Here is a 20,320-nt window from a genome sequence, read left to right as displayed (position 1 = left end):
GTAACTTCCTTTTACTGAGTGTGTCGGAGGTGTGTGTGTGTCAGTGGTGAATGAAGTACACAAATCATTAACTTGAGTTAATGGGAGATACAATAGGTAAAATATTACTTCAGTAAAAATAAGTGCTTCCCATAAACTTTCACTTAAGTAAAAGTACAAAAGTATTTGCCTCAAATGTACTTTAGTATCCAAAGTATTCTAAAAGACTATCTTTAAATAGAATGATATTAATGAGTCAAACACTGAAGCTTTTATTGTCATTTCAACCATTTGTAGCTGATGCAGCACACATTGAAATGAAACGTTTCTCCAGGACCCTGGTACTACATAAAACAACATAGAGCTACATCACACAACATAGAACTACATAACAGAGCACTAAAGTAACAATACTAAAGTAAGTTATCCTCGCCACATAATGTGCATTGTGTGCAGCAAAGAGCAAACAAAGCAGACAAATGGCACAGCAAACAGACAACACAAAAGAGTGTGAGACAAACACGAAATAGCAGTACACCTACTGTATAAAGTGTTATACAGTACAATGTGCAAAAGACAACTGTACACAAGCATGAACTTGTAAATAAACACAAAATGTAAGCACAAAGGGTTGTGCACAATAGCAACAGCAGCAGTCAAGTAGATGTGCAAAACAGCTTGTAAATAGTTATATAGTTATAATAAAATAATAATATAAAATGGGGACATGGTGGTGTGTGAATCAAATGAGTATGTATGTGTGATTAAGTTCTGATTTCAAGCAGCTCACTAACACACAATTGAGTAAGTGTGCGTTTCAGTTCTAGTTCAGTTCTGCGTGTTGTAGAGTCTGATAGCTTGAGAGAAAAAAATGTTACACAGTCTGGATGTAAGCCCAGAATGCTTTGGAACCTCTTTCTTGATGGTAGGAGAGTGAAGAGTGTGTGTGAGGGGTGTGTGAGGTCTTCCCCAATGCAACTAAGATTGCGGATGCAGCGTGTGATTGTAAATGGCCATGATAAAGGGGATACAGACTCCAATGATCTTCTCTGTGTCCTCAATATCCTCAGTAGGGTCAGTAGGGATCCGAGATGGTGTAGTTCGGAAACCAGGCAGTGATGCAGCTTCTCAGGATGCTCTCAATTATCTTTCTGTAGAACACGGTTAGGATGGGGGAAAGGAGATGGGCTTTCCTCAGCCTTCTCAAGAAGTAGAGATGCTGCTGGGTTTTCTTGGTGATGGAGCTGGTGTTGAGTGACCAGGTAAAGTTTTCCGGCAGATGAACACCAAGGAATTTGGTGCTCTTGACGATCTCCATGAAGGACCCATCGATGATCAGTGGAGAAAGGCCACTCTGTGCTCTCCCAAAGTCAACAACCATCTCTTCAGTTTTGTCAATGTTTAGAGACAGATTGTTGGCCATGGGTGTTGTGGCAAGTTAGAGTCAGGAGTTTCTTCCATCATTTATTCCTCTCAAAATGTTGTGCTCGCTGTTAGACTAATGCTGAACTGTTATGTTCGAGCTAAGTAGATATCACCCAGCAGCAATCAAAACAAGTTAAAAACAGTGTGTGCTCTACCCTGATTGGTAGTTTTTATCCTTTCATTAATAAAAGGGAAAGACAATCTTGCAAAATATAGTTGAGTAAAAATTAAGATATTTGACTTTAAGTTAAAACGTAAAAGTCTGTCCAATTGGAAATGCTTTAAATAAAGTAGATACATGACAAAGCAACTTAAGTACAGTAACGAATTACATTTACTACACCACCACTGGGGAGTGTGTGTGTGTGTGTGTGTGTGTGTGTGTGTGTGTGTGTGTGTGTGTGTGTGTTTGGTGGGGTAGTTCAGAATAAAGTTCTGAAGATAAACGACAATATTTAAGCCAGAGTCATCTGCAAAAAAAAAAACAGTCAAAGAAAACAACAAAGGTACACTGCTGGTGCAGAACTACAGCATTAGATACAATGATCTTAAGCACCTGTGTCATCCCTATTATGATCTTTTTCATTAACATTAAATTAATGTGCAAGATGGAACATGCCTTTAGACCAGTTTAACAGAAAACCATACCTTTAACTGTGGCGCCTTTATACCTGCACTGTCTTGTCAGACAGGAATTATGAAACAACATGTACAGATGAACATGAAACAACAATTTCAAATCACAAATCTTTCTTTGAGGTCGGAGGATGGTGTTATTGTTGTTAGGACGATACCGGGTTTGGCTTCTCTTTTTCAGACAATGGCAGGTGCATCTCTGTTTTATACTTGATTATACATCTCTTTGATTATACTTTAGATCAGGGGTCACCAACTTTTTTTGAAACTGAGAGCTACTTCTTGGGTACCGATTAATGTGAAGGGCTACCAGTTTGATACAGTTTTCACTTTGATCTGAAATAATAAATTTGCTCAATTTACCTTTTATTATATGTTATTATTAATAATGAATGATATTTATCTATGTGAAGACACTGATCATGTTAATGATTTCTCATAATAATTATCAACAATGATTTAACAAAGTAGGAAACAGCTATTTTTAGAAAAGGCCCGCGGGCTACCCATGTGGTCCTTGCGGGCTACCTGGTGCCCGTGGGCACCACGTTGGTGACTACTGCTTTAGATTATACTCAGTGCAGCAGCACAAGAAATGAAATGGGGTGCTTCCTGTTATTCGGGCCCTGCGAAAATAAACTTTTGTTCAAGCATCAAAGAAAAAATACAAATAAAAAAGTTGTACCATGTGAGAGAAACATTCTAACTAATAGATGTCTAGAATCGACTTGAAGGAAGTCCCTCTAACAGCAATATACAGTGAGGAAAATAAGTATTTGAACACCCTGCTATTTTGCAAGTTCTCCCACTTAGAAATCATGGAGGGGTCTGAAATTGTCATCGTAGGTGCATGTCCACTGTGAGAGATATAATCTAAAAAAAAATCCAGAAATCACAATGTATGATTTTTTAACTATGTATTTGTATAATACAGCTGCAAATAAGTATTTGAACACCTGAGAAAGTCAATGTTAATATTTGGTACAGTAGCCTTTGTTTGCAATTACAGAGGTCAAACATTTCCTGTAGTTTTTCACCAGGTTTGCACACACTGCAGGAGGGATTTTGGCCCACTCCTCCACACAGATCTTCTCTAGATCAGTCAGGTTTCTGGCCTGTTGCTGAAAAACACGAAGTTTGAGCTCCCTCCAAAGATTCTCTATTGGGTTTAGGTCTGGAGACTGGCTAGGCCACGCCAGAACCTTGATATGCTTCTTACAGAGCCACTCCTTGGTTATCCTGGCTGTGTGCTTCGGGTCATTGTCATGTTGGAAGACCCAGCCTCGACCCATCTTCAATGCTCTAACAGAGGGAAGGAGGTTGTTCCCCAAAATCTCGCAATACATGGCCCCGGTCATCCTCTCCTTAATACAGTGCTGTCACCCTGTCCCATGTGCAGAAAAACACCCCCAAAGCATGATGCTACCACCCCCATGCTTCACAGTAGGGATAGTGTTCTTGGGATGGTACTCATCATTCTTCTTCCTCCAAACACGTTTAGTGGAATTATGACCCAAAAGTTCTATTTTGGTCTTATCTGACCACATGACTTTCTCCAATGACTCCTCTGGATCATCCAAATGGTCATTGGCAAACTTAAGACGTGCCTGGACATGTGCTGGTTTAAGCAGGGGAACCTTCCGTGCCATGCATGATTTCAAACCATGACGTCTTAGTGTATTACCAACAGTAACCTTGGAAACGGTGGTCCCAGCTCTTTTCAGGTCATTGAACAGCTGTAGTTCTGGGCTGATTTCTCACCTTCCTTAGGATCATTGAGACCCCACGAGGTGAGATCTTGCATGGAGCCCCAGTCCGAGGGAGATTGACAGTCATGTTTAGCTTCTTCCATTTTCTAATGATTGCTCCAACAGTGGACCTTTTTTCACCAAGCTGCTTGGCAATTTTTTCCCGTAGCCCTTTCCAGCCTTGTGGAGGCGTACAATTTTGTCTCTAATGTCTTTGGACAGCTCTTTGGTCTTGGCCATGTTAGTATTTGGATTCTTACTGATTGTATGGGGTGGACAGGTGTCTTTATGCAGCTAACGACCTCAAACAGGTGCATCTAATTTAGGATAATAAATGTAGTGGAGGTGGACATTTTAAAGGCAGACTAACAGGTCTTTGAGGGTCAGAATTCTAGCTGATAGACAGGTGTTCAAATACTGATTTGCAGCTGTATCATACAAATAAATAGTTTAAAAATCATACATTGTGATTTCTGGATTTTTTTTTTTAGATTATGTCTCTCACAGTGGACATGCACCTACGATGACAATTTCAGACCCCTCCATGATTTCTAAGTGGCAGAACTTGCAAAATAGCAGAGTGTTCAAATACTTATTTTCCTCACTGTATATACTACAGCCACAGCTACATAAAAAATCAGCTATTTAAACATTTTAACATGAAATTGCAATTCTATATAATTATTTCAAGCTGATGTCATCTAGCACCTTAACATAGATAATTTTTTATTAGACCAGACAATAATCTCTTCTTACCATCATGTTTGTTTAATTCCATTTCAATTTCCAATTTTATCTTACAATCAATAAACGCCAAAAAGTGCGAGGTCCTGTCAAGTCGAGTCAAGTTTATTTCTATAGCGCTTTTCACAACAGACATTGTCTCAAAGCAGCTTTACAGAAATCAACAGTCAAGGTGAATGGTGTGCAATTAACCGTGATGAGCAGCCGTGGTGACTGTGGCAAGAAAAAACTCCCTTATTTGTTATGAGGAAGAAACCTTCAGAGGAACCAGACTCAAAAGGGGAACCCATTCTCATTTGGGTGACAAAAAGAGTTTGATCATAAATCTTTCAACAATACAGAACACTGGAGAGTGAGAACTAACATGATTACTGGAGTATAAGATTATAAGTAATGTTCTTTCTACAGTCTTATACAGTCTATATGGTTAGTAGCTCCTAGTTTTATAAGCTCAACATTTGTGATCATCACAGCATCAGCTTCTCCATGCCAGAGCCTTTAAACACTCCAGGAGGTCCAATGTCAAAACCACACATGTACAAATCACTTTCGTGTCTAAACTTATGATGCATCAGGTCCGATCTGTCCCACATTTTCTATCTAGCCTGTTTATTTGCTGTGTACATACCGGAGCTTGTATTTTTTCTTTTGGAATTTTTGGCTTTTTCCTTTTCCTTATCTTGTCTGTAATTAGAGTGGAAATGCTGCTGTAATTATTGTTATAATAAGTTGCCACGGCTTGCTCATCAGGGACAAATTCACAACCATTCACCTTAACTGTTGATTTGTGTAAAGCTGCTTTGAGACAATGTCTGTTGTGAAAAGCGCTATACAAATAAACTTGACTTGACTTGACTTAATAATCCTGTCTGGGTTGCCATAAATGTTGAATAAACCAACAAATTTCGTAGGTTCCCATAAGTGCAGAAGCATTTAATAGAAAATAAATATAAAACATAAAATAGGAATAAATACACTACACAGTCAGGAAAATAATTATCGTTTATTTCTCATAATAATAATGATAATGATATAATAATAATAATAATAATAATAATAATAATAATAATAATAATAATAATAATAAAAGAACGTTATCTATTTCATCATTTCCTTTTTATTTTTTATTTTAAAGCCTTAAAAAAAATATATATATATATATATATTATATACATTTCTACGACTTTACAATGTTTTTTAAATATTGGAATATTTCAACAACTAATTATTATTTCATTATTATAATAGTAATAAATTCTTATAATAATTATTATTATTACTGTTGTTATTATTATTGTTGTTGTTGTTGTTGTTATTTCAATATATTACACATTTTTGAAATATTATTTAATTCCTAAATGTTACTTTTCTTTAAACAATGGCCCTAAAACGCCATCGAAATCTTCTGCACATGTGACTTAGCAATGTTGTTCCGTTCAGGTTTAAAGGTTCCTAAAGTCTCCACTGTCAAAACCATAACAGTAGGTGCGGAGTCTATTCATTTTAATTCCTCTACATCTTTCATAGTCTCTCAAATCTGTCTGATCTAAAAGGGCGTGAAGGTTTATGTGGGTTTTGTGATATTGAGACTATTACTGGCTGTTCTCCTTTATCTATACCCTGAGTATAAGTCAAAAAACACTAAACTCCACTATAGAGAAACTTTCTGGAAACTGCTGAAACACAGCGAAAACTCCATTGCCTGCCACCTCAAGGACAATAAACCCTGAAAATCACTTCAGAAGAGTTCCACAGTTTAAAATAGTAAAGAGTTACAGCTCCCAGCTGGGAGCAAATCAAAAACAAACTGTTCTCTGTCGCCCCCTGGGTTCTGAATAGTTACAGAAAAATGTGGTCCATTGTTACAATCCACAATAAAAAAAAATCCTATTAGTAAAATATTCTAAAACTCAGGTTTCTTTGTTGCATCTTTCTTTCTTTCTTTCTTTCTTTCTTTCTTTCTTTCTTTCTTTCTTTCTTTCTTTCTTTCTTTCTTTCTTTCTTTTTTCTACACATCTGTACATTTGTCATTTAACTATTTATCACAAACAAACACTCTTTTTAGTAGACTGCAAAGAACAGTCCAGACTGCTGAGATTATTGGTTCTCACTCCTCTTACTTTAAATGAACTGTGGATCACAAGAATGAGGAAATGACACACCTGGGCCAACGCCTCTATTTCCCTCTGGCCAGGTGCCACTGTCTGTTTCTTGCTCATTCTTGACAACACATAAAAATGTTAAATTAGTGCAATAATGAAAGAGCACACCCATAAAATAAAGATCGTTCCTATCAGCATACTGTAACGTCTCCCCTGTCATCTACCCTCATTTACCGGACTACATTACCCATCATCCTTTGCACCCCGTCATCCACCATGTTTGTTTCCCGTCTTCACCTGTCTTTTCACCTGGACTCTATTTATACTCATCACCACTGTCTTCACTCATTGTCGGTTATCTTCTTTACTACGTTGTATGTATGTGTGATTTACCTGCTCCTTATTATTAAAAGAACATCTTTAATGTTACTATTCGTGTCCTCGTCTCTCCGTGTTCATACCGTGACACACAGAGTTAAACATGCTGGAAAATCTCAGTTCAACATTATCTTTATTCTTATTTGAAGGGTTTTGATAACACAAAACAAAAGACGTTATAAAAGAGTTTAAGGAAAAGACACAGAAAAAAGTGAACGTTTGTCCAAGCAGCTATTTTTCTTTAGAATCCTTTAAACCCTTTAAAACTTGCTAATTATTCAACAAGAGCAACAGGCAGAGTTACTAAACATTGTGCAAAACAATTCGGATACAATATGCCAATTTACACTGCTCGACTTTTTCGAGTCGCATCCGGGACCGCGGATGCGACTCGAGCTACAGAACTAGGGCGCGTGACAAGTGAGTGACTGATTGCCATGGATACGTGAACGTCATGTATAGACTATCTTGTCTCTTTGAATTTTAAATCACTCTGCATTAATATACATTGCTCCATTAAAACCTTAACATGTCGTGAACACAACTCTCCAATAAAAAAGTGAGGGGGACGAATTTACCTTTTATAAAAAGTGTAATCTACACCCCTGATTGCTAGACAGATTACCACACTGTAATCTGTCAGGAACAAATTGGGTTTAGAGTAATCAATACACGGACATATACCTTCTTTGTCCACTAGAGGTCTCTATCGTCATTGAGATGCCGCTATAATTTCATTCTGTTTAACCAGCTTATCTCTCGTTCAGTACATGTTTCAGGAAATCTTACTGCAATCCACTGTAGAGTTCAGCAGTATAATCGGAGCCTTGTTTTACTCTCTTTCATAATAACTTCAGTAAGCCTGACCTTTGCCTGTTTTATGTTATTTGCTGACAGATTAGCTTTTGGACTTTGTTTGACGTTCTACTTCAGAACAGTTCGTGGATATTTTTGCTCTGGATACCCTTCCCCATAAATATGAACTGCATATGATTTTTCATTACTCTTTTTTTTTTTGCAATTTACTATGGAAAGTGAATGTAAAATGTGTTACACAAAACAAACCCATAAATCTTTACTAATGTGCAACTTAGGGTCTTTACTATTGTGCACTGGGCAGTGGATGTTTTTGGTCCTTTGCTGCTGTAATTTACCAAACAAAAATCCCATAAAAATAAATCCCAAAAGGGATTTAGTACTTCATATTCATACACAGACATACAATATATGCAGATCACTCATGCATTTACAGTCTTTGATTAAATATGTAAAAAGACAGTATGATGTTATTTACTAAGTAACGAACAAGTATGAGAAAGAGCCTATCCTGTTTGTGAGTTTTTGTGCGCTGATATTCAAGTGTGCAACCTGCATGGTGGTATGTTGGATGCAAAATATGTCTATAAATAGGTTACCCTATGCATGGCTTTTTTTTACTCTTGCTTCTATGTAAGTGAACCAGTAGAGCAAAATGATATCTTTACTAATGTTTCACTAAGGCCAATAAGTGTTGTTGGTACAACTTTGCCTCTGTAACTGTCAAATAAGTTAATTATATAAATATTGGATGAAGTAAATAGAATATATTATACATAACAAAAAGAAATACATTATATGCTCAACGCATATGCATTACCTGTCAAAGTACATAATTAGATGTGTGAAGAAGTTGTGGTGTTAATCATTGAGTAACTAATATGTACTGTATGAGGAAAATATTGTCCGGTTTGTGAGGTTTTTTAGGTTGTTGTTTTGGTGTAACCTACATGGAAAAGAAAATACTGAAGTGCTTTATGTGTTCACCATAATCTTATTAGCATGTTGGGCAGAATTTCAGATGTTTATCCAACATACCTATGTTATGTTGGTATTATGTATGTGGGTAGGCTGCTCTAAAAGTTAAAACCCTACACCTGAACGTAAATTGTATGTTTTAATTCTTATAATCTGAACAAGTTTAGTGTTTGTGGGAGGCAACGTATTTAATGCACTCTCATTGTTTGCTCATTATTTGCAAAACTAAATATAAATGTGACTAAAAACCTGCCCTGAACAGCCTTACAGGTGTGTCACTATCAGGAAACACTGAAAACATAAAGGAAAAAGTCTTATCTAATAAATAGCATTCTATAGAAAAAAATTTAAATCAGCCAGGTAGTCAATCGAAATGGAAGAGTAAAATATTTAATTTAGTACAGTATAGTATAATTACTATTAACCTAAAGCAGTGAAATAATGCAGATACAGGTCAAACCACTTTAATTAATGTTCAGATCAAACACAAGAATTGGGGAATGGTCTCAGTGATACTGAGCAGGCTGCATGAGGAAGCACCTTGCTGATGAAAGAGTTAAGAAGAGAATGGCCAGATTATTGGAGGGCTGTCAAACTTAAATAATCACTCTGTACAATCATGGGAATTAACACAGACTAGACATTATCCTGAACCTTGAGATACATGGTGGTATAGAACAACAGAAGCCCACAGCATATTCCTCTACTGTCAGTTGAGAAAGGGAATCTTGGGGCACAGATTCAGGGCTTACCAAACCTACACATCTAAAGGCTGGAAAATTAATGTTTTTTTCAGGTGTTCCTCTGCTAAAAAGCATTTATGTGTCAGACATGCATAAGGCGTTGTCATATGTCATTAGTAATTGTTTTCCAATATTGAATAGATCTGAAATTGCATTCATTACAGCCAGTATTTTAAAGCAATGAGTAAAAATACACACACACCTCATAAAGGTGGTGCAAATGAATCTGTAAGAATATTGAAAAGGCCACGTGTTGTCACCCTTTGGTGGCAGTTGAAATTTGACAGCCTGAAGTCACTAGAGAAATCACTCTAACCACGCATATTTGTCCTTTGCTTTTCAAGACCTGAAGCAAGCAGTGTGGAGGAAACAGCATGTAACCTGGTAAGGATTGCTTAACAGTTGAATGCAAATATTTGCATACCTTTGGGAAAGCAAAGCAAATACAAAGACAAAGAACATAAGTATAAGGCAATAGTGATCTAGTGTCAGAGGTTCATTATCACAGCCTTGCTATCCAGGTAGGTCTAACTTTCTACCAGCTACCATTTACATTAATGCTTGATTTCTGAATGTGTTTTATATATATATATATATATATATATATATATATATATATATATATATATATATATATATTTATATATATATATATATATATATATATATATATATATATATATATATATATATATATATATATATATATATATATATATATATGTCATGTAATTTTCTCCCGCTTATCCGTCACGGGGGCAGCAGTATGGGGTGGACAGGTGTCTTTATGCAGCTAACGACCTCAAACAGGTGCATCTAATTTAGGATAATAAATGTAGTGGACGTTGACATTTTAAAGGCAGACTAACAGGTCTTTGAGGGTCAGAATTCTAGCTGATAGACAGGTGTTCAAATACTTATTTGCAGCTGTATCATACAAATAAATGGTTAAAAAAATTTTCTGGATTTTTTTTTTTAGATTATGTCTCTCACAGTGGATATGCACCTACGATGACAATTTCAGACCCCACCATGATTTCTTAGTTGGGAGAACTTGCAAAATAGTAGGGTGTTCAAATACTTATTTTCCTCACTGTGATTTTCAGTTGCCTTGCAATGCTTTATATCCGGAAACAGCCAGATCCTCTCAGCTATAAAGACTTAGAATTTATTGTTTTCTGTAAGATCAACAAGGCTTACATTTGTTGTTTGAGTGTAATCCCTTAAGTGTCCTTAAACTCTTAATCAGTGTGATCTTGTTTATTTTTTATGACTTGTGTTTTTTTAGGTGAGTTATTATTGTACCTATTAGTCCTAAATATGAAGTACAGTACAAGAACCAAACTGGTTTATTGGTTGCATGACTAAGTGTGTGCGTAGATTATGCACATTCTCACTTGCATCTTTGGAATACGCCTTGAGAATGAAACATGACATTACATGGAACGGTTTAGTCAAAACATCCCTGTCTATCTGATAATTAAAAAAAAAGGTAGAGTTGGTAATCAATAACTGTGAAGACATGTGATGAAGACATGCACAAAGGCCTTTATTAAAAGACAAGTTACATGCTGCAGCCATCCGGGGTACATGCATTTAAAAAAAAAAATATATATAATTGGGCTGTAACACCTGGCCAGTGGTGAAGGAACCACCCTGCCCATGCCTGCTATATACTGTAGGTTTTTTTAAACAATGAGATAAAAGATTTAAAAAATGTTGTATCCGAAACTGCTCCCGTGGTTAACATAGTTTAATATAAATAACAAATGTTGTTAGGTGTGTTCAGTTTGATCAACTAAATTATTATTATTATTTTTTTTTTTACTTTCTGTAACTTTTTATCCTATGTGAGGGAGCTGGATTTGAAGCCAGATTACACATTACATTTACATTTATAAATATAAAAGATGTCCTTTTCTTATTTAGATATACAAAATGAAAAAAAAAACTCCACCGAAAAATATTTTTTAATCAATAAACAAATCTTGCAAATCAAGCACCAAAATCCGCCATGATGCACACATCCAATAATTAAAACCGTCCGTGTGGAAACATAGCAAAAGTTCTGTTTATGTTCCTGATGATTTACTTCGATTAAAACACAATTACTATCAAACATTTACAAGAATATTTAGTTTTCATGCTCTATGTTGAGTGTGGTTTGACTAAGAATAAACGTACATTTGCATAAAGCATCCACACCCATGTTGATTAGAGTATCAAAACCTTGAAAACTATTAATTTATGGTTTACATTTAGAAGAGACCAAATTGTGCGACAGCCTTCTCTCTCTAACACATGACATTTACGTCAGTGTCCAATTTCGCTCAGTTCAATTTAATGATTTATTCGTGTTTATTGTTAGCGTCAAATTATTTTCATTTTGAGACAAGTGGAGCATGTACAGTATAGTATAGTGTAGTGTAGTCCTGCATCACGTGTTACAATGACAAAACTGCTTCCGCGTATGACGCGCCCGAGTATCCATGCTATAAAGACCCTCTCTCTGCTTTATTCCGCCCTGGTTCATATATAAAAATTGTACTGTGTAAATATTTTTTTAAATCTGACTAAAGAATCAGGGTGAAGACATCAGTCAATGCGCTGGGGAAGTCCTTTATGTAATAAGAGCTTTAAAGGTTCGCTCACCCCAAAATACCCGGATGAGACCGGGGGGCTATGATTAACCCATCTTACTTCCGCGTTTATGCAGCGGATATGTAATAAAAAAAAAAAAATTGACTACAACTAAAATTACAAACGCATATTTATAAATGTGCAATATATATACTTATTTGCTATTCCATTCCGACTTTTCGCATTCCGAGAAACGTGCTGACGCGTTTAATTATCCTACGTGCTGAACGGACTTCCGTATGTGGGCGGGCCTTCCATTTCCGCTCCTCCAATAGAATCCCTCGGCGAGCCGTGCAGCTGGTGGGAAGTAAACGCGTGAATGAAATTACACAAAGGAGGCCTCGAACACCAACATGCCCGGTTTCAGCTAGCGGTATCAGAGACACATAGTGAGTAATATTTTAGCGAGAAGGACAGCGAGGAGCTAACACGTTGAAGTTTCAGCAGGAAACCGAAGATCAGCTGATCAGTTGTATTAATGGGTAACGTTAACAGTATATTTAAAAAGTATATAAGTATATATGCTTTTGAGTGATTGCAGCAAACCATTTATCGAGATTATAAATACGCAACCAGTAGTGTAGTTTCATTCACATTATCAGTTACTGTATTTTTCATATCTAAAAAAGATTGAAATAGAGGAGTCAGTATTAGTGTGTGTATGTATGTATGTATGTATGTATGTATGTATGTATATGTATATATATATATATATATATATATATATATATATATATATATATATATATATATATCAAGTTTCTAAATATGCTGAATTATCACAGGGAACAAACAAACAGAAAAAAAATTTAGATCATAAATGTATAATATTTATAGCACGTTTATAACATTCATCTTATCTATTTTTATTTTTTATTTAATTGTTGTTGTTTCTATCCAGACTCCAAATCATAAATAGATGATGACTTGAAGCAGGAAGCAGATGTCCTGATCTGGGATCTAAGGTAGTTACTAAGATTTTGTAGTCAGTCAAGGTTAACAGATTAAATGCACTTGATCCTTGCTTAAATCTTGCACTGTTTCACTGTGATCAAGTTTTCTAAAGCCTGAAGCTATACTATTGTCGATATTGTAGACCAAGGAGCCAGAGAAGGAAATTGAGGGGGAAATGTTTTTGGGATCTGGTTGGACTGGATTTTATAAGTACAGAGATGTACACTGATGAGATCCATGAGCTATTTAATTATGCAACTTGTAGTGTAGATATCACTTACTGAATTTATTTTACATTGTCTTAATTAGAAATGTAAAAAAATATAGTTGGAAGCATGCAGTAATTTTCAGAGCTTATTAGTTTTTAATTAGTAATTAGGTTCCTTTATAATCTGTCAGTGGCACAAGTTAAACAAAAGATTGCAGTACATCAATTAGAGAGTAACTTTCTTTCGGCTTCTCCTATTAGGGGTCGCCACAGCGGATCATGTCAAGTCAAGTCAAGTCAAGTTTATTTGTATAGCGCTTTTCACAACAGACATTGTCTCAAAGCAGCTTTACAGAAAACAACAGTGAAGGTGAATGGTGTGCGTTTGTCCCTGATGAGCAGCCGTGGCGACAGTGGCAAGGAAAAACTCCCCCAGATGATACGAGGAAGAAACCCCGAGAGGAACCAGACTCAAAGGGGAACCCATCCCCATATGGGTGACATCAAAAGTTTGGTCATAAATCTTTCAACAATACAGAACAATTTGTGATCATCATAGATCCAGCATCAGCTTCTCCATGCCAGGGCCTTTAAACACTCGGCATCTACTTCTCCATGATCATCCATAGGTCCATAATCTTCACGAGGTGGGACGTGACTGGAGCTGGCCAAACCTCAGGATGCCTCGGGATGGGGAGAGAAAGAGAAGCAGTGGAGAGGAATTAGCGTAGCTGCTGTTCATGATATTAACAGCACAAGTTGATAATGTGCATGTGATCAGATGTTCTGGAGCACAAGGTTATGATGTGATGTGTGTGATGTGTGTTATGTGTAGGCTTTGCTAAAAAGATATGTTTTTAATCTACACTTAAACTGGGAGAGTGTATCTGAGCCCCGAACACTGTCAGGAAGACTATTCCAGAGTTTAGGAGCTAAATGTGAAAATGCTCTACCGCCTTTAGTGGACTTTGCTATTCTAGGAACTACTAGAAGCCCAGAGTTTTGAGATCTCAGGGAGCGTGACGGATTGTAGCGTGTTAAGAGACTGGATAGATACATGGGAGCCAAACCATTTAGTGCTTTATAAGTGAGTAGCAGTAGTTTGTAGTCTATTCGAAACTTAATAGGAAGCCAATGTAGGGACGATAAGATTGGGGTTATATGATCGTATTTTCTTGACCTAGTAAGAACTCTTGCTGCGGCATTCTGAACTAACTGAAGCTTGTTTATTAATGATGCAGGACATCCACCTAGTAATGCATTACAGTAGTCTATTCTAGAGGTCATAAACGCATGGACGAGCTTCTCTGCATCAGATATAGATAACATATTTCTTAGCTTAGAAATATTTCTAAGGTGAAAGAAGGCTGTTTTTGTAACTTGATTGATGTGATTTTTGAAAGATAAGTTGCTGTCTAAAATATTGTTGTCTCTCTGTCTCTCTGTCTCTCTAAAATAATGCTGTCTCATCTGTATTCATGATCCGCATGTTTGATTTGGCACATGTTTTTACGCCGGATGCCCTTCCTAACACAACCCTTCCCATTTATCTTTGCTTGGGACTGGCACTAAGAGTGCACTGGCTTGTGCAACCCTAATGGCTGGGGTTGGATCCCTGACCGGGAATCGAACCCGGGCTGCCGCATCCTAACCACTAGACCACCAGGGAACCCCAGTACATCAGTTAGAGAGTAATTGAGAGTAATTAATTCTAATTCTTGATGTAAAATGTCAGTCAGAATGTGCTAACTTCTTTCTTTCTCCTCTGGGAAGATGTTTCACTAGATTTTAGAATGTGGCTGTGGAGAGATGTGGTCATTTAGCCACAAGGGTGTAGTAAAGTAAGGCAATTATGTAGGGTGGGGAGGCCTGGGGTGCAGTCAGCATTCCAATTCATCCCAATGGAGTCCAATAGAGTTGACACTCATGATCTTCCACTTAAAACCACACCTTCTTGGTGGTATTGTCATGCTGGAGTAGGTTTGTTTCAAAGCAAGCTAGTTCAAAGCATCCTACACCATTTGCTAAACATTTGATGAAGAATAGAATATAGATAGGACCCTCGGGCATCTTAAAGCTTTTTTCCGTATTTTGTACACAGTCAACAGGTTTTCCACCAAAACCTGAATCTATTTGTTTACATTTCAAGTATAACATATAGAAGTATAATGTCAGTCCTTTTACAATAAGGTCCCAAGTGACATTAATGCAAGTTTTGCAAGATGTTTAATTAATGATTTATTAAACATTTTATATAATTTTCAAATTTAATTCTGAAGTGAAATCTCTGGCTTATGTAGTGTAGTGGAATCTTTCTGGATAAGCAGTGATGAAGTTAAGTGTGACAGATGGATGCCATCTCAGAAAAAGACTCTTAAATTCTTCATCAGTTGCCAGCCGTTCCTTGCCCCTTGGATGAGTTTTATATAAAAATAACTTTAAGGTACTTAATAGGTTGCTTACAGCATGTGGATCTTTGTTTGTGGTGCTGAACACAAATCCAGAGTATTTTTTAAATTGTTTTTTATTAGTGCCTTCTTTTTTTTCTTTTTACTTGTTGAATAGGCTTTGGCGATCTTAAAAAATTTAATATATATGTAAACTCTCAAAAACCAACACTCAGGGAAGGAATAAATCCTTGTGATATTGATTGACAGCACAGATTTGTTTAAAAGCATGCTTCGTTGGCTGTAAAGTTTTGCATAACTTAGAGAGTTGCCCAATAGGGATGGCAGTATTTTATCCATTCGAGTAATCAGTACTGTGGGTGTGCAAAAGTCTTTAGGCCACAATACAGTTTTTCATAATGGTTACATCTTTATTGCATATTTGATCCCACAAGAGCCTAGAAGCGGGGAAACTACATGACCTGCTGTACTATAATGCTGAATGTCCATAAATATTATGAATAGTGCACAAATATGGTCAAACAACTAAATATAAATATCCTCAAACCATCAGTTCTTTTTCTGTACAGCCCTTGCGTGATTGTTGCTGACTGTGAAGAGGTTGCCATGAAAGCAGTGAGCGCCAGGCCTGCATTTGCCCTGGGTTTTCTGGTAGGCTGCTGCACCATTTACTTCTTTCTGAAGGAGGCACGGTACGAAAAAAGATCCAGTCAGTGGCACGGTGCACAGCAGGGTAAGCTGAGCAGCAACAATGTGAGCTGGAAGGTGGAACTTCCTGCTGTCATCAACCTGAATCACCCTCATCATTCAGGTGTGTAAGTGTGACCACACTGGGCTATACATATGACATTTTCCATGTTAGGTAGCTCGTTAGTTAGTGTAAATCTAGGGTAAGTTGTAACTTTTGATATCTGGTATTACATCATACATAATTGATTGTTTTTTAATAGTGAGCTAGATGTCTTCCCAAACATGAATTAAATCATATTTTTTTATATACTGCATTACTGAGTGTATTTCCCCTATGTTTCTCTACAGAAGAAGACAGCCATGTTGCAGATGAGCTTTTCAAAAAAGTACGTATCCTGTGCTGGGTCATGACCGGCCCTGACAACCTGCAGTTAAAGGCACGGCACGTGAAAGCTACATGGAGTCGCCACTGCAACACAGTGCTGTTCATGAGCTCGAAGGAGGACCGTGACTTCCCAACTGTGGGCCTTGAAACATCAGAAGGACGCGATCAGCTCTACTGGAAGACCATCCGAGCCTTCCATTATGCCCTGAAAAACCACGGCGAGGAAGCTGACTGGTTCCTCAAGGCAGACGATGACACGTTTGTGGTGGTGGACAACTTGCGCTGGATCCTGTCCAACTACTCCTCTGAGGATCCGATCTACTTTGGCAAGCGATTTAAACCCTACGTCAAGCAGGGTTACATGAGTGGGGGAGCTGGATACGTGCTCAGCAAAGAGGCCCTGAGGCGATTTGTGCAGGGCTTCAGCACCAAAGTGTGCACTCATACTTCCTCAGTGGAGGACTTGGCTATGGGTCAATGTTTGGAGAAGATGGGCGTTAAAGCAGGAGACTCAAGAGACAGTATAGAGCGTGAGACATTCCACCCGTTTGTGCCTGAGCACCATCTCACTCAGGTTTTCTCCAAAACCTTCTGGTACTGGAATTACTGCTTTTATCCCATCGTACTGGTAAGTCTCTGACCACCTGTTTAAAATGTACATGAATGAACACATCAGATGCTCGGGAAAACTCAATACATTTACGACTTAAGTTGTTGCTTTATGCTCAAGGGAAATAAGCTCTAAATCGGTTCGCCCCTAGGCACACCCTCATCATTGGCTTCTATGACTGTTCTACAATGTTTGCTCCTGACTGTGAAATAAGGGTTTTATGAAAGACCACCTGTGTTGCTCCATTATTGCTACAGAGCCTGAATTACTTGTGACAGTGTGTAGTGCCTATACATTATTTGTATAGCACTTGAGCTTCAGGATTATTGTAAATTTTTTTATCAGAAATCACAAACTACTCTAATAAACAATCATATAAAATAGGAAATTAAGAGCGAAGGAGAATGAGGCAAATTGTCTTTTTGTTAATAAAAATTGTCTAATGTATCTGAAAAATGCAATTTTCCAGCCTATTGTGAACCGACTTGCAGTTTAAAAAAAAAAATAATGTAACTCTGGAAATAAAATGACAATTACTGTCCTAAAAAATGAGATTGGAGGAATGATTAATAACAATAACGTGATGTGTAATGAACACATTTGGAGTTGCTGTTGCAGAAAAATAATTAGTCAGGAATTATTTTCTTATAACACATGTACCGATGTGTTGCAATCTTCATATAGCACACCAGTGAAAGAATTACACATTGTTCTTTTTAGCCATTTATAGTTATGTTTACAGTTATGGAATGTCCTCAGTAATACAAACCAACAGCTTGACAAGGCAGAAAAGTGCTTTAAACTGGAAATTCTTCTGTAACCGAAAACTAAGTGACGTATAAAAGTTCTGACACTTGAGACTTTTTTGAAAAAATTTCCTTGCAGAAGGTTTTGCCCTGTGTAACTTGACACTTTAGAATGTCTTGGATGCAGTGCATTGATATAAACATGTGATTTGCTTTCCAGGGCAGCACAGTTGTTACAGCTGTTGTTTCAGAAAATCAATCACTTTCTAACTATTTAGATTTGACGATTCAGCATTGCTGTGCTATATCATACTGTGTCTCATTGTTGTGATTGCTAATACTTTATATGAATGTGTTATTTGTGAAAATCTTGGAATAATTATGAGTCATGTCTGTTCACAGGGTCCACGGTGTTGCTCTGATCTCGCTGTGTCCTTCCATTATGTGGACGCTGAGCTAATGTACATTCTTGAGTACTACGCGTACCACCTGCGGCCTTATGGCTACCAGTACCGCTACCGGCCTCCAGATTCGTCTCTAGTCGGCACAACATTCAACACTGAGAACCTGGTCACTGTGAAAACATCACAGGATGTAGCAGAACAACCAAATGCATCCAACCTGCTGCCACCGATCCAGGCAAAGCCAGAACGAAAGGAGAATAATGAAGGGGACTCGGCTCAAAAAACAGTTCAGCAGAATAGGCCAACAAATAGCAGCAATGCAACCATAAAGGAAAGTAAAAAATCAATATCAGGGAGCTAAAGATGTAGAGTATTATGTAGAGAAATCAATGTAATGTAAGTGTTCTTGGTGGTACACTGCAGCATAAAGAAGCTAAAGGAGATCAAAACGGTTTATTTAAATAAATGTCACAGCAATGATTAAATACTTAATTAAGATTGTTCAGGTGTTTATTTTCGAGTTCAAATTACAGGTTTATATTAATGCGCTCATGTGAATATTATTGTTTCTGTAGTTACAGATAATTCCCCCAGACACTGAAAGTTTACTGTGAACAGTATTATGGACCATTTATAGGAGTCTCCACTGTCAGCACTTTCTTACAGTTACTAGGTTTTTCTAGAACAGGAGAGTGTTCAGGAATTGGATATTATGTATGTATAGCTGCACAAACGTATGTTGTAAGGAATTTGTTATATATACCTTTAAACAGATGAAAGATATGTTTATTAAAAAAAAAGGAAATCATAGTAAAAAGGTGCTGTGAAATAAGAGGAATAAATTACTCATGCACATACAGTGTGCTGGCATAGGAAATCAATTAACTGTGGACCAGTAACAGTAACTTGGCATCCAGTAGGTATCCTGTCAGTGGTTTTCCTATAATCTCATGCAGTCACTCCAAGGCATTCTAAAGTCCCATAGGTGTAGACTAGTTCACTTTTATTTTAATTAAAATTTTAATTGCATTTTAGCCAGGTAGACCTTGCAACGTTGACGCTCTGAACAGAAACGCATTCGCCATCACTGTTCAAGAGTCTCGTTTACCCCAGTGGACAGTTGATGGTATCTTTTGCAGGAGATAATTATTCAGATACTCATTAGGTGTCTGTGTTTCATTCATCTCCTGTGTCCTATGTTTATATTTTGCTCTGTGGTATTGCTAGGTAATAGGCTTGAGTAAATGAAGGTGATGCTAATGATAATGGTGATAATGTAGTACCTGGACATGCTGCCTCACCATACACTATTATTATGATTTAAAGCAACTGAACTATTTTTGTACTTAGTAATGAAGACTGACTGCTGACATATCAATGTTCAGGATCGATTTCCTAATTCTGAGGTACTGTAAGTTTGCTCCCGAGGATGATGGGATGATGAATTCCTGCTCTTGATTTCCTTAATTCTGCTAGTGTTTGTGATTTTTTTTTTGAGAGTCTTGTGGCAAAGAAACTATTTTACCACATAATAAAGCTTACAAAATTCTACTACACCTGAGTTTTAGTGAATCTTTGAAAGTTCTTTCTCTGTTTGTTCATATTTCTACATTTATCACAACACGCATATGAACGAGCTCTTCAAGAAATGATTTTGGACATTCCACCCTGTTGTTTTTTTTTTTTTTGTTTTGTTTTGGGGGTTTTTTTGTGCCCTTATTCCCCC

At 37.1% G+C, this 20,320-nt stretch overlaps 1 protein-coding gene across 1 annotated transcript; it reads left to right on the top strand.

Moving 5' to 3' along the window:
- The first annotated feature begins 12,464 nt into the window (after window positions 1-12,464).
- On the top strand, window positions 12,465-20,148 carry c1galt1la (core 1 synthase, glycoprotein-N-acetylgalactosamine 3-beta-galactosyltransferase 1, like a). Its single transcript, XM_083570297.1, has 5 exons — window positions 12,465-12,671; window positions 13,091-13,154; window positions 16,329-16,570; window positions 16,798-17,462; window positions 18,593-20,148. Exons 3-5 carry the CDS (start codon window positions 16,366-16,368, stop codon window positions 18,953-18,955), a joined length of 1,233 nt encoding a protein of 410 aa, XP_083426423.1. The 5' UTR covers window positions 12,465-12,671; window positions 13,091-13,154; window positions 16,329-16,365; the 3' UTR covers window positions 18,956-20,148.
- Window positions 20,149-20,320: the final 172 nt, after the last annotated feature.

The sequence above is a fragment of the Silurus aristotelis genome, assembly GCF_946808225.1.
Source record: "Silurus aristotelis genome assembly, chromosome: 19".
NCBI lineage: Eukaryota > Metazoa > Chordata > Actinopteri > Siluriformes > Siluridae > Silurus > Silurus aristotelis.
Note: the sequence above shows the minus strand (reverse complement) of the source record. Positions and strands in the feature narration are given on the sequence as shown.